Source organism: Zootoca vivipara, chromosome 1 (genome assembly GCF_965207765.1).
Source record: "Zootoca vivipara chromosome 1, rZooViv2.hap1.1, whole genome shotgun sequence".
NCBI lineage: Eukaryota > Metazoa > Chordata > Lepidosauria > Squamata > Lacertidae > Zootoca > Zootoca vivipara.
This window is the reverse complement of record NC_142582.1, coordinates 94,226,563-94,240,901: the sequence shown is the minus strand read 5'-3', so window position 1 is coordinate 94,240,901 and position 14,339 is coordinate 94,226,563. Positions and strand designations below refer to the sequence as shown.

The 14,339-nt window shown below is 43.2% G+C and overlaps 1 protein-coding gene and 1 long non-coding RNA gene across 4 annotated transcripts in view; one reads left to right on the top strand and one right to left on the bottom strand.

Annotated features, from left to right (window-relative positions):
• LOC148687674 (uncharacterized) overlaps positions 1-1,226 on the top strand; it is a 31,798-nt gene extending 30,572 nt beyond the window's left edge. For both annotated transcript variants that reach the window (XR_015950311.1, XR_015950312.1), the window contains exon 3: positions 913-1,226. This is a non-coding gene — a long non-coding RNA (uncharacterized LOC148687674). The remainder of the gene's footprint in view (positions 1-912) is intronic.
• Positions 1,227-2,540: 1,314 nt separating this feature from the next.
• BMF (Bcl2 modifying factor) overlaps positions 2,541-14,339 on the bottom strand; it is a 68,503-nt gene continuing 56,704 nt past the window's right edge. For both annotated transcript variants that reach the window (XM_088670986.1, XM_088670991.1), the window contains one exon: positions 2,541-3,489. In XM_088670986.1, the coding sequence (XP_088527112.1) occupies positions 3,439-3,489 (51 nt within the window). In that variant the 3' untranslated portion in view covers positions 2,541-3,438. The remainder of the gene's footprint in view (positions 3,490-14,339) is intronic.

Here is a 14,339-nt window from a genome sequence, read left to right as displayed (position 1 = left end):
AAGGGGTGCGTCAGGAGATGATGGCAAGTGTGGCAGGAAGATACAAGGACAATCAGAAATGTTTAAACATTTCAGTATAGTATAGTTAGTATAGTTTAGTATAGTGTATAGTGTATAGCAGGCATCCCCAAACTGCGGCCCTCCAGATGTTTTGGCCTACAACTCCCATGATCCCTAGCTAACAGGACCAGTGGTCAGGCATGATGGGAACTGTAGTCCAAAACATCTGGAGGGCCAAAGTTTGGGGGTGCCTGGTGTATAGTGTATAGTGTACTGTAGTAATCAACACTGGAGGGGGGTGATATACAACCAGAAACAGTATCCACAACTCTCTTCAAGAGCATTGCCTATTCTATAGTTCTCCACAACATATTGTACGTAACGGACTCCTTGAGTTGATGAGGAGATGAGAGTTTGTCTCAAATTAGACCTAAAATAAATGAGATTACCCGACAAAAGCAAGCTCACACCTCTCACTCACTTTGTATACATACTTAAGGTACATAGGTGAGAGGCTCTTTTATATTTTGAGAAGGATTTATATTCTTATGTAGCTGCATTGTTTTATGCTTCTGGATGTCCATGATCATATTATAAAGTAGTTGCGTTCTTTTGTTATAAATCAGGCATGGCTAGGAGTTGTTTTCTTTTGTTTTCCAGTGAGCAAACTTTTATTCTGGAAAGTGTGGCTGAGAGAAAAAAAGTGTGAGAACCACTGCTATAGACCATCAGCCTGAGTGGCTGAAGGTGTTCAGGAGACACCCCCCCCCAAAGCCAGCCCATCTGGAGACAACCCCAAAGGGGTGATGCCAGAGCCTATTGTCTCTTTGGGCTGCGTCTTTGGGGTATACTCATGTTGACTCTTGTCTCACTATAGTGAACCAAAACTCATTAAATCTACTCTTCATCTAGGATGGACCACATTCTGGGCACCTGAGGCAGGGCCCAAAATGACAACCCCCTCCCCACCAGGGAAGATGTTGTGAGGGAAGATCTACACCAAGAACGAGGGAGGAAGAAACATCAACATTGGATCCTACCACCTGAGGCAGTTGCCTCACTTTGCCTCATAGGTAGGCTGGCCCTTAATACATCGGGGTCTGCTGGCTCTGTGGATGCTGCCGCCTGAGGCAGTTGCCTCACAGGTGGGCTGGCCCTGCTGTTTGTGGTTTTTCAGTCACTTCAAAATATGAAATAATAAAATTTGAGGATCACTTCAAAATCCACTGTTTGGAAGCCAACGGCTCTAGTCCTTTCCCTTTGCCAGACCACCAGTGCCCACTGTCTTGCTGGTATTGTTTCCCTCAACTCTCTGAAGCTTCAAACTCCCCTTCCATTATTGCCATTGCCCTAATTCTTGCTATCAGATTCAAGATTCTGCAGGACCTCAAGCCTAGCAAGCAGAACAGATGCATGCAGTATTTGGCTGTATTGTGCTCATTCTGAAAAAGAAACACACCCTACCCCCAAATCATCCTGAATAGAGAGTTGATGTTCTCCCCCCCCCCCCCCGACATGCAGTTCTATCCCAGCTTCATAGTGCACTTGAAAAAGCTGATCCCAAGAGAACCTACGAGAGTCCATTGAGAAGGGGAGTCTTCATAGGCTGTTGACAGGGGTAAAAGGCTTCTTGGTAACAAAGCTGAAGAGGAGCCCTCTTAATCTCCTAGCTCTTAATAGAGATAGACGGTTTCCATGAGGCTCAAGGTTTTTGAGGGGGAGAAGAGGCTTCTTATGCAGTTCATGGGAGTTTGGCCTCAGTAAGGTTTCCTCATACTCTCCGGACAGAGTCTTGGCAGATTTTCAGGGAATGGAAAACACACGGAAGGTTCAGCGAAAGCAGAACATAGAAAATACATTAAAATAAAGCAATAGTAATAAATTTTGCAATGTTTGCTTCTTCCTCTTATGGGCCCACAATAATCAGCATGTTACTCACCACCATTCCATGCCTGCTTGGCAACCCCATGAATACATTGGGTGACATACGGCTGCAAGCCTAAACACACTTCCTGTCAGCCCTATTAAACATATGGGCTTCTGATTTGTGAGTCTTTTCTTTCTAATAAAGTTTGCATCCTGCCCTTACCTGAGGGTATGTACCCTCTCTCTGAGGATCCAGAACTCTTGCATACCTCACCATCCCTTTTTTTCTTACCAATAGCTGAACAAGTGCTGAGGATATGGGGTGGGGTGGGGTGGGGTGGGGTGGGGGGAAACGGACCTTGATCTTCACAGACAGCAGTGGAAAATGCAGGTCCTTCATGCAAATCTGAAACGCATCCAAAATAAACATATATGATCTGGAATAATTATGGCTGTACATCTCAAAGTTTATATGTGAACTGGTGCCAAAAGCTGATCCTTTACAACTGTGAAATACATACCCCGATGAACCGATAAGTGAGCTGTAAGGGCATCTGCTCGTACACTAGGCAAAAAGACTCCAGCAGAAATAAAGGGGCTATAAGCAGCACAAAGGTTTGCGTGTTAAGACCTTTAAACCTCCCCCTTAAATAAATTCAGACAAGACTCAAATCTTGGTTTGGTTTTGGGCAGAATTTAGGCCACAACTTTATTGATTACAGCATGTGAGATTACAGCATAGGCTCTACACAAAATAAAAAAATTCCTTCCAGCAGCACCTTAAAGACCAACTAAGTTTTTATTTTGGTATGAGCTTTCGTGTGCATGCACACTTCTTCAGGTATATTCTTCAGGTATCTGAAGAAGTGTGCTTGTACACGAAAGCTCATACCAAAATAAAAACTTAGTTGGTCTTTAAGGTGCTACTGAAGGAATTTTTTTCTATTTTGCTTCGACTAAGACAGACCAACACGGCTACCTACCTGTGCAGAGGCTCTGGTTCGACTAGCTCCCTGCACCGTTGCAGGTAGCGCTGACCCAGGGCACCAGCATAGGTCAGCCTAGGGTGAACACCCAGATAGGCTGGGTGTCTGCTATCTCTGCTGAATAGTGTGCGCACATCGTCATCCGACATGTTGCTAAGGCATGCTGGGATGAAGATTTGTGGCCATCCTGGAGCTACGCCACACCGGAGGACACCCAGAGAGGTTTGTCTCATCCTGGGGGCTGCGGGTGCCACCCCCCCCCAGCGTGTTCTGACAGTCTATGTCCAACTTCCACTGTTTGAGAACTGCTTCTGAATACCAGTTGCTGGAAACTGCAAGAGAGGAGAGTGTGCTGTGGTACCCAGGTCCTGCTCGCAGGCTTCCTATAGGTTGACCACTGTGACAACAAAGTGTTGGAGAAGATGGGCCACTGGTCTGATTCAGTAGGCTCTTTTAACATTTTTATGTCAAAAGGGCACAGGGAGAGAGCTTGTGGGATCCAACACATAAGCAACACATTTTCTTGAACTTTGTGAGTTTAATCAAAGTCCTCCAAGAGGAATTCTGGGAGGGCAAAGCGGGTAGTTCATCCAGCGTTGTCTCTGGGATTGCGAAACAGCGAAGAGAAACTAGATTTCTGCAAAGGAAGGGGAAACGGATGCATAAAATACACAGTTTAAATTAATAATCAAGCTACATGCCCCTCCATGATCTCTGGTAAGCGTACAGAAAAATGCTGAACCTGCAATATAGCTGCTTAATCAGTACCTGGCAAGGTGAAGAAGGGCTGCACGCTGCCAGGGAATTAAACGGCTGCCAGCACAGGAAACGAGGCCCTTGAAATCAAGCCCACATCTCAGAACTTGTGTTATGATTTGCAAAGGGCGCTTCATGTATTACACATGCAGCGTCACAGGCACTACCAAAACACGGGATTCACGTACAGATGTTTGGGCGAGAGCCTGCTTAATACATGTTACATGACCTCCTCCCGTTCAGGTTCTCCCCCGCTTTGCATGTTCTGCTATCAATTTTGGTTCTTTTGCATGAAACTCACTACATATATCCTTTCACTTGGCAAAATATAATAATAATAATAATAATAATAATAATAATAATAATAATAATATCAATAATGCTCATGAGGATAATTCTGTTAGACACTTTTCCTTTGTCAGCTCACCAGGCAAAGAAAAACCTTAAGCCTGCCTGTGTGCGGTGTACCAAAATAAGCTGGGGAAGCTTTCTACCACCCAGAGGTGAGTATGATTGCCTGCTAATGCACACAGAGCACACTGCAGCCAAAGGCACAGCTAGATGTGCTGGGAGAAAGGTTGACAACCGAGCTGATGATTGCTGCCACTCTGTGCATGCATGCTCACATGGACCTGCACTTTGCAGTCCAGTTTCCTCAGTGACACCACTAGTCCCCAACATATCGGAGAATTCCATCCAGCCATTCATGTTTCAGAAGGCCTCATTCTCTGAACTCAGAGAACTAGTATCCAGTGGTATTTTTCTGGGAAAAGAGGTGCTGGATCTCACCATGAATGCCTCCCTCATTCTCTAAGAATGGCAGTGGTGCCCACCTGACAGATGCCATAACTGAGTTCTGGTGAAAACAAAATTTAAAAATTCCTTCCAGTAGCACCTTAGAGACCAACTAAGTTTGTCATAGGTATGAGCTTTCGTGTGCATGCACACTTCTTCAGATACACTGAAACAGAAGTCACCAGACCCTTATGTAAAGTCAGAGGGTGGGGAGGGGTATTACTCAGAAGGGTGGTGGGAATGGGTGATTGGCTGAAAGGAGTGGTAAACCTGTTGATGACTGTTAATGACTGCAATTGGTCTTGCAGGAAAAAGCAATGGGTGAGGTGGCTAAAGAAAGCTTTATCATGTATAATGAGATAAGAATCCAGTGTCCTTATTCAGACCAGGTCTCTCCATGGTTTTAAGCTTGGTAATGAGTTGCAGTTCAGCAACTTCTCTTTCCAGTCTGTTTCTGGATTTTTTTCTGTAATAAGGCAGCTACTTTGAGATCTTGTATAGAATGTCCTGGGAGATTGAAGTGTTCTCCTACTGATTTCTCTGTCTTGTGATTCCTGATGTCAGATTTATGTCCATTTATCCTTTGACGTAGGGTTTTGCCTGTTTGTCCAATATAGAGAGCTGAAGGGCACTGTTGGCATACACAATGTTAGAAGATGAGCAATTAAATAGTCCTGAGATGGTATGTTTGATGTTGTTGGGGCCAGTGATGGTGTTGTCCGGGTATATGTGGCAGCAAAGTTGGCATCTGGGTTTATTGTAGGCTCTGGTACCAGTGTCCATGTTAAGTCTGGTGGTGGTATTATTGTGGGTGAGGGGTTGTTTAATATTAACCCCCACCCTCTGACTATACATAAGGGTCTGGTGACTTCTGTTTCTGTGTATCTGAAGAAGTGTGCATGCACACGAAAGCTCATACCTATGACAAACTTAGTTGGTCTCTAAGGTGCTACTGGAAGGATTTTTTAAATTTTGTTTTGACTACGTCAGACCAACACGGCTACCTACCTGTAATGAGTTCTGGTGAGTTCTGGCTGAAAAAAAAGCCCGGTGTGTATCTCAAGCCAGCTTCTCCTGAGTAAGCACAGTAAAACAGAGGAGACCTAAAGTGTACAGTGGAACCTTGGTTGTCGAATGTAATCCGTTCTGGAAGGCCATTCGACTTCCGAAACATTCGACAACCGAGGCGCAATGGGCAGTTGCAGAATTCGATTGAAAAAATTGAGAAATGCGCTTTGGCCTTACTAGAAAAACTAACCAATCAACTGAAACTGAAACTGACACAGGGACAAAGAGAAGAAGATGCCTTCACCCCGGTATGGCTCCCCTTTATCACATACACAGCCCAACAAAACATCGACAAGAATCCACCAACACCATACAAATCAAAACACACACACACCCCACTTGCACGTGAAAACGAAGTTCACCACAGCCAATCACAAACACACAAACACACCCTAGGGCCTAGGCCATGGGTAGGCAAAATAAGGCCTGGGGGCCAGATCTGGCCCTATCGCCTTCTAAATCTAGCCCGCGGACAGTCCGGGAATCAGTGTGTTTTTGCATGAGTAGAATGTGTCCTTTTATTTAAAATCCATTTCTTGGTTATTTGTGGGGCCTGCCTGGTATTTTTACATGAGTAGAATGTGTGCTTTATTTGTGGGGCATGGGAATTTATTCATTTCCCCCCAAAAAATATAGTCCAGCCCCCCACAAGGTCTGAGGGACAGTGGACCAGCCCCCTGCTGAAAAAGTTAGCTGGCCCCTGCCCTAGGCCAACCCCAACCTCTCTCACCACCAAAGGAACACAAGTGAATAGCAAAGAGAACCTGCACAAGCAACGCTGACACAAAACCCCACACATACATTAAGTAATATAGAAACATCACCACCCAACCCCACTCACCATTTCCACCTCTTTCCCCCTTTTCTTCCTAATGTAACAATAATGTCTCAACAAATGAAACTGATCTGTAGAAAATGTAACTTGAAAAGAGACATTGCACATACTTTGGTAAACCAAGAAATCTTTAATAAAAATACAAGGCGTGTTTGAAAACGCAAACAATTACTTCTGGGTTTTCGGCGTTTGAAAACTGAAACATTCCGCTTCCGAGATGCTCAAAAACCAAGGTTCCACTGTATTTCTGTAAGAACATATGGACAGATTTGATCTGGCTTGCTTGTTCTGGGGCACAAGATGAAGCATTGTTTGGTTTCATTCCAGATCTCTGCTCCTGTTCATTTGTGAGATCATTTGCTGCCAAGAAATTACTTATTTCATGCTGTCATAATTCATATCACTAAATGTCATATGATTACAAATAGCATAGGTATGATGAATTCTGTCCAGTGAGAAATTCGCTGCTTATGTGTTTGGGTGGTGGCGGCAGTGTGGCTAGGGATAGAGGTAGAGATTTAACTAACACACTATTATTACCTCAATGACATGTTGCAGAATACACCTGCAGACACCCCGCCAGCCTGGAGGGGCCCTTTCACTATCAAAAAATCATAAAATGCAAAAATAGGAAGAGCTATTTAACAGGGGCAGATGCAAAAAGAAATAAAAATAGATACAGTTACGAGTGTGTGACTCTTGAGTCAATGGTTCCTTCTTCTTTCTCACACAATTTTCCCCACCCCAACCTTTAAAAGCCATTAAGCTGTGCAGAAATAAAATTGGTTGTCTGTGTACTGAAACACTCAAAAAAAGAGAGGGAAGGAAACCCCCCTCTTTTTTGTGTTTCTTGGTGGGTGCGGTCTTCAGTTTCTACTTGACCTATTTACTGAAAGCCAATTATATCTGCTCAATGTGGGTTTGTTGTGTTCGTTCTCTCTCTCTCTCTCTCTCTCTCTCTCTCTCTCTCTCTCTCTCTCTCTCTCACACACACACACACACACACACACACACACAGGGTTTGAGCGTCAGCTGCAAATGAGGTCTCTCCAGCAACAGAAGGATGGGATTCTTTTGGATTCTCTTAAGGTTAGAGTGAAAGCATGTGACAGCGAGGGGCAGCGGACACAGAAGCTTTTGTATACCTCAAGAATCCCGAGGCAAAATTGGGCGAGGCAGAAAATACAGACAGATCTCTGTTGGGTAGACAAGGGGGCGATAAGACTGAAAAATTGAAGATAAAATCAGAATTTTACAGTGCCTTCACAAGGGAAAACTATATTAGCCTTGGCTATATTGGCAATATTTTAATGAAGAAGATATTTAAATTAAAACACAGAAGGCCCATTCTCCCACCCATTTTGCAGGCAATAATTTGTCAAGGAGAGAGGTCACTGGAGGGAAAGCTGAAAAATCATGTTGCATGTTTTTCTTGCTGCTTTCATTCCAAGTGAAGAAAAAAATTCAGGGAAGAATGCCTGGCAGCTTTCAAAGGACATATTGGTTTCTGAATAGCCATGGCCACAATGACCACCTGCAAATCATTTGAGCCTTGTGGGTGCCCCAACAGTAACAGTAGGATTGCCTCCAGTGTGATTCATTCCCTCCATCATTTGGTACTTCAAGAACAATCCCATGTTGGGCTCCCAATGTTCACCCATCCCAGCCAGCATAGCCAATGGTCAGGGATGATGGGAGTTGGGAGTCCCATATGTGATGCACACCGTTTCCTCACATTTCCTATACATACTTATAGTACATGCGTTGAACTGCATCAAGTTACTCTTTTGTAACAAACACCAACAGACGGATTCAACTAAGTAGGTGCACTATCAGGAGCAATGGGACTTCCTCCCTCTTCCTAGGGGCCCACCACTCAGCTCAGGGAGGCAGGGAATCCCCAGAAGAGTGAATGGGGGAAGAGAGAGGAGACAGTTTTGTCACACGTGCTGGAAAAGCATGCTGTTGTGATCCTCCAAAGGCATTTAGTGGGTTCTTGGTGTGGCTTGAATTCATGTCAGATACAGTCTGCTCTGGAAACTGGTGTGCATCACATATACAGCAGTACCCTGCTTCTCAAACTTAATCCATTCTGGGAGTCCGTTCGACTTCCAAAACCGTTCAAAAACCAAGGTGCGGCTTCCGATTGGCTGCAGGAGCTTCCTGCACTCAAGCGGAAGCCACGTAGGATGTTCGGCTTCCGAAAAACATTTGCAAACTGGAACACTTACTTCCAGGTTTGCAGCGTCCAGGAGCTGATTTGTTCGACAACTACCATAAGCTGTTCGAGAACCAAGGTACCACTGTATTACTAAAACTTAGGGTAATCTTTTTTTTTTTTTACACAGGGTGGTGAGTGCTATTTTTACATAACACAAAATCCTACCAGCTTCATGTCCTAGATAAAATAAAAGCACAAGATATAAAGCAGCAGCAGTTCTGCCATCCCAGGAGGCAAGTGGCCGTTTTTCCAACCTAAATTACAGCAACTGACAGTCTGACTGCACTGAATTTTGACACGCGTTCAGGTTCACATTTCGTTAGTATGTGGAGAGGGGACTGGAGCAACCTCTGCTTGAATTTATCCTCTGTTGATTTAAAGAGATCCTTTCAAAATAAAAGGCTGCATCATTGACATTTTGCCCAGCGATAGCATTGGAGCGCATTAGGAGAGCCCAGGTTTTGCTTATCTCATCATCTCAGGTTCTACAGAGTAATACTTCACTTTTCAGTATTCATACGAGCACAACCTGCGATAGCATCTTTATTCTTACAATTGAGTAAAGATGGGCTTGGCCCTTTCATGGCAAAATTGTTTATTATTACAATGCTTGCTCAATGTGCCAGAGTCCCGTTCTGTCTCCAGGGGAAGGACTTGTCATCAATTTTCATTGTATTTTTCTATACCAACACCTGCACACTCAGCTCTTAAAACAAAACAAAACGCTTCATCAACTATAACCCATGCTAAGATTATTATTTTTTTAAAAAAATTACAGGAGAGTTTGAAAACAACTCAGATTGAATTTCTTGCTGTCTGAATCAATTCCACCTCTTTCTCCTCCTGCAAGCAGGATTACAGTCAGAGCTTTCATTAGAAGCTGAGACAAGGCAGGGGGTTCTGAGCTGAAGCAACCCTTCTCAGAAAATCCAAGGAGAGATTTCCCCTCCTTCCATAGTTTATTTATTTTTAATGAGTCAGAAGCCAGGTAAAATTAAGCCCCATTCAATCACACTGATTTGAATGTGACAAATTTAAGCACATGCCTAACCCTCTCATGGAAAGAGGTGGCACTTTAAATGGTGCTTCCATTTAGCTGGATTTTGCCCTGCTCTCGTTTAGAGTGTTGGCTGCAATTTGTACATAAGAAATCAAGCTGTTATGGGGTCAATTCATGTTGCCATTGTGGCAAGGGATCCGGATTTCATGTGGATTTGTCCCTGGTGCACTGATAATGACACTTACAAAAGTCAAATGAGATGAGTGGATCATGCGCTTCCTTCCAGCATCAGGACTGCAGTACAGTCGTACCTTGGATCCTGAACGCCTTGCAAGTTGAACGTTTTGGCTCCCAAACACCACAAACCTGGAAGTGAGTGTTCTGGTTTGCGAACATTCTTTGGAACGTGAACGTCCAGCATGGCTTCTGATTGGCTGCAGGACCTTCCTGCAGCCAATCGGAAACCACGCCTTTGGAAGCGTGGTTCCAATCGGAACCCACGGACGTTTTGGAAGTCGAACGGACTTCTGGAACGGATTCCGTTCGACTTCCGAGGTACCACTGTAGTTTCTGAAAGGTCAAATGAAATAACCCATCTACTACTTTAAAAGTAATGTCACTTTTATCTATTCTAGTTGTATAGTTGAACCAGGAGCAATTGTTCATGTATTTGAAGTATAGGATGCTGCCGAAACCTACTTGTATTTTCATCAATTGCCATTTTCATCAAAGCCAGAAGCAGTACTTCTGTTGTTGAACTGGATACAGTTATGGGCTGGCTGGGTCCAGGAAGTAGACACTTCCGTGAGAGTGTAGTCCTAGCCTCTTTAACAGGGACAGTGATTAGACTGCTCCTGAAGAAACCTAACATAAAAACAGCCCTGCTGGACCAGGTCCATTTGGTCCATCATCCTGTTCTCACAGTGGCCAACCAACGGTCCATGAGATGCCCACAAACTGGCTTCTGATTGTCTTGTCCTCCATGAATTTGTCCAGTCCTCTTTTAAAGGCATCACAGCCTTTGGAGCAAACTCCAAAGTTTATGCACAGTGTTGTCTCTTCCGAATCTTCCAACATCAGCTTCATTGGAAGTCCACAAGTTCTAGTGCAGGAGAGGGTAAAACTCTTCTCTGTCCACTTTCTCCATGCCGTATGCCTAATTTTACACACTTGCATCATGCTGCCTCTCACTCACCTTTTCTCTAAAGTAAAACCCCCCAGATGCTATAACTTGACCTCATGGGGATATTCTGCATTCCCTTGATCATTTTGGTTGCCCTTATCTGAAACTTTTCCAGCTTTACAATGCCTTTTCTGAGTTGAGGTCACCAGAACTATACAGTGTTTTCCAAATGCGGTCACACCATAGATTTCTATAATGGTATTATGATATCTGCAGTTTTATTTTCAATTTCTTTTCTCATTATCCCTAGCATGGAACACTAACAGGCTTGTAATTTCCAGAAGACCAACCTACCAACCCAGATCACTTAATTGGTGTTCCGTTGGCTATCTTTCCCAGATCTTAGGGACAAGTTACCTATTTTTGTTAGCATATTAACAATTTCACATTGGAGTTCCTTGACAACTCTTGAGTGGCTGCTATCCAGTCCCAACAATTTGTTCATATTTATTTCGTCTGTCTAGTAAGCCTTGAACTTCTTGCAAATGTTCAGGGACAAGGATCCACCCTATTTATTAATTATCATTACTATTATTATAGAGAGATGCAAAGAATTCAGTCAGCTTCTCTTCTCCTTGTCCTCCTTCAGCACACCTTTGAATCCCTTGTTATCCAAGGGCCCAACGCCTCCCAAATGGTCTCCTGCTACTATTTAAAAGATTTTATTGATGGCAGTCTTTATGTTTTTAACCATGTGCTCCTCAAATTCGCTTTTAGCATCCCTTATTGTCAGCTTTTCTTTCTTTCTTTCTTTGCCAGAGTTTATGTTCCTTTCCCTCCCTCCTCATTTGGAGAAGATTTAGCTCTAAGAGCTTCTTTGATTCTGCTCGTCAAACACACTGTCATCTTCTTGGTCCTGGTCCTAAACTTAGAAGATGTAAACAACTGTAGGACAGACGCTAACATTCCCTTTCCTGGGCAAGGGACTCGAGCTGGATGTCAGGTACTTGGGAACCCCATGCAAGGGATTTTGACTGGCATAATTATCTCTTTTGATTGACAGGCCATCCACCTGTCACAGATTTGGTCCGTGAGGCTAATACAGATAAGGATCTGGCCCATGGAGCCCCAAAAGGTGCCCCGCCCATGTATTAATACAAATATTTGACCTCAGAGTTCCTTTTGGCTAATCTCTCAAGTCGATTATTGCAGGACGCTCTCGATCAGGCATGTCCAACAGGTAGATCGTGATCTACTGGTAGATCACTGGACGTCTGCGGTAGATCACTGGTAGATCAATGGCTCCCCGCAAAGAAGCTGAACAACTGTGGCTCCCCTTAAAAAAGCTCAACATTTTACCTCCTCCCTGAAAAAACTCAACAACTTTGACCCAAACTACCCCCCAAAAAAGGGGGTAAATCACTGCCAGTTTTTAACTCTGTGAGTAGATCGCAGTCTCTTGGTAGTTGGCCACCCCTGCACTAGATTGAGCTGCATTTCTAAAAGATTCAGAAGCCTGTAGTACTGAATGCCCAATGTCAGTGATGACCTTCAACACCCTTCAAAGACTTGCAGGGGGAACTGTGTACCCTAAGGTGCACTTCCTCCCATATGCACCCCCCATGCCCCCTCCAAGCCTTAGGAAAGGTGCTCCTTGCATCTCCCATCTTTTACAGAGGTGAAAACTATAAGAACTCAAGAGCAGCTATTATTAACACACAGAACGAGAGGATTTGATTTAAGCATTTTATTAAAAATTGTACCAGTTATTTTTTGGGGGGGGAGAATCCAAGACGAATTTCAAATATATTTTAAAGCACCAAAACAGAGAAAAGCCAGAGCTAAATATATTGCAAAGGTACCAAAAACTAAAAGGGGGAGAAAAAAGGATCTCCTCTAAAGTTGCCACAGGTCAAGGCAGAAGAGTCCTGAAGGCACACAACCAGGATAGACAAAATGCTACATTCTCGCTGGGTCTCTGACCATGGAAAAGGAGGTTTGTGTGCTTCAGGACCAGGTTCGCTAAGGATCAGGCTGGAGAACCATCCTGCAAGCTGGGAGGATCAAAGGGTAGACAGCATGAGTGAATTCTATGCTAAAACTAATTTTAATTTTAGAAAGGTTACCTGCTTTCCCAGTGCAATTGGCTATTGCCAAGTTAACTTCTTTCTATAAAAAGTACAAGAGTCCCATGGGGGAGCAATACACACTTCTCTTTCTATAACACTCCCAAAAGAATCGTGGAGCATATCTAAATCCCTTTCTTAAAAAATCTGCAATTGGAAAGGGAGATGATTGCAAACGAAAAAAAGAAAAAGGCACAATAACCAAATTTAAACTTCACCATTAAGTTACACCATTATACAGGTGAAACTTGGAAAATTAGAATATCGTCCAAAAGTGCATTTATTTCATTAATGCAACTTAAAAGGTGAAACCAATATATGAGACATATGCACCACATGCAAAGCAAGATATGTCAAGCCTTTATTTATTGTAATTGTAATTATTTGTCGTTAGGCGGGTCAATTATAAATGGAATGTAATTGATGAAATGTAATAGTGATGTTTATTTTTGTATTATTGTAACTATTTGTTTTATTACTGTGGAATTTCCAAAAGAAAGCATTTGTAAAAAAAATTAATAAGTTGCAATACTGAAATAAATGCACTTTTCGACGATATTCAAATTTTCCGAGTTTCACCTGTAGTAACAGGATTTTCTAAAACCCCGATAAAAGGCTGCTGCTTCGGTTAGGAACCCTACTTTTCAAAACATTTGACTTATATTTGGTCTTCTTCTCATCGCTTGAACAGACTACCTGTCTGAAGAGGGGAGAGAAATAGTATAGCCTTCTTTACTGGATATTACATCAATATGATGAATATGGTGTCACGGAGTTGGAAAGGGGAGGCACAGTGGCCATGTGTCCTTCTTTACAGGGGATAGTCCTTCATTCTTTATTTGTTCTTCATCCCTGTATGACAAACTAGACTTGCCTATTTCTCCTTTGGCCAAGACGTTCTGGACAGGTTGGCTTTAAGTGGCTCTTGTGAAGGTGAACAAGATCGTAAGAGTAAAAAGCACCTTGCACTTTGAAAAGGGATCTAAAAAATGTTGTGTAACAGTTGCCTTCCGGGTTGTGTATGCCTACGGTATATCTGACTCCTTGAAGCTCTTCATTAGAAAAAAACAACCATACAGAAGAAATCATTAGGTTTTGGGTTTTTTTTTAGAAAAAGCATTGTACATGCAATAATTTTCATAACACCATTTTAAACCATCTAAACAATTCAATCCCCTTAGCACCCTTATTGCCTCCCCCATCCCACACCCCGCTTTACTCAAAGGCTTCAAATAGACAAATGCCCTCCTCATAAACACAGGAAATGGCTTTCATCATCTCCAATGCCCCCTCCTGAGACACAGGCACCACCCAGAGACAGTTAGTTGCACTTAAGACCCATCGAAATCAATGGGAAAAGTTAGGCCTGATGTTACTGATGTTCACTTGCTTTCAGCAGAGCTTCAATTAAGCACAACCAACCTCCACTCAGATTTTTCTTTGGAAGATGCCAAGTTCCAAAATTAATTTCAAAGGAAAAGTGTTTCGTATACAAGTGTGTGTTTGTGTCTGTGCAGGCAGAGGGGAGTCGAGCAGCATGATGGAGGGGAGGGTTGCCAATAT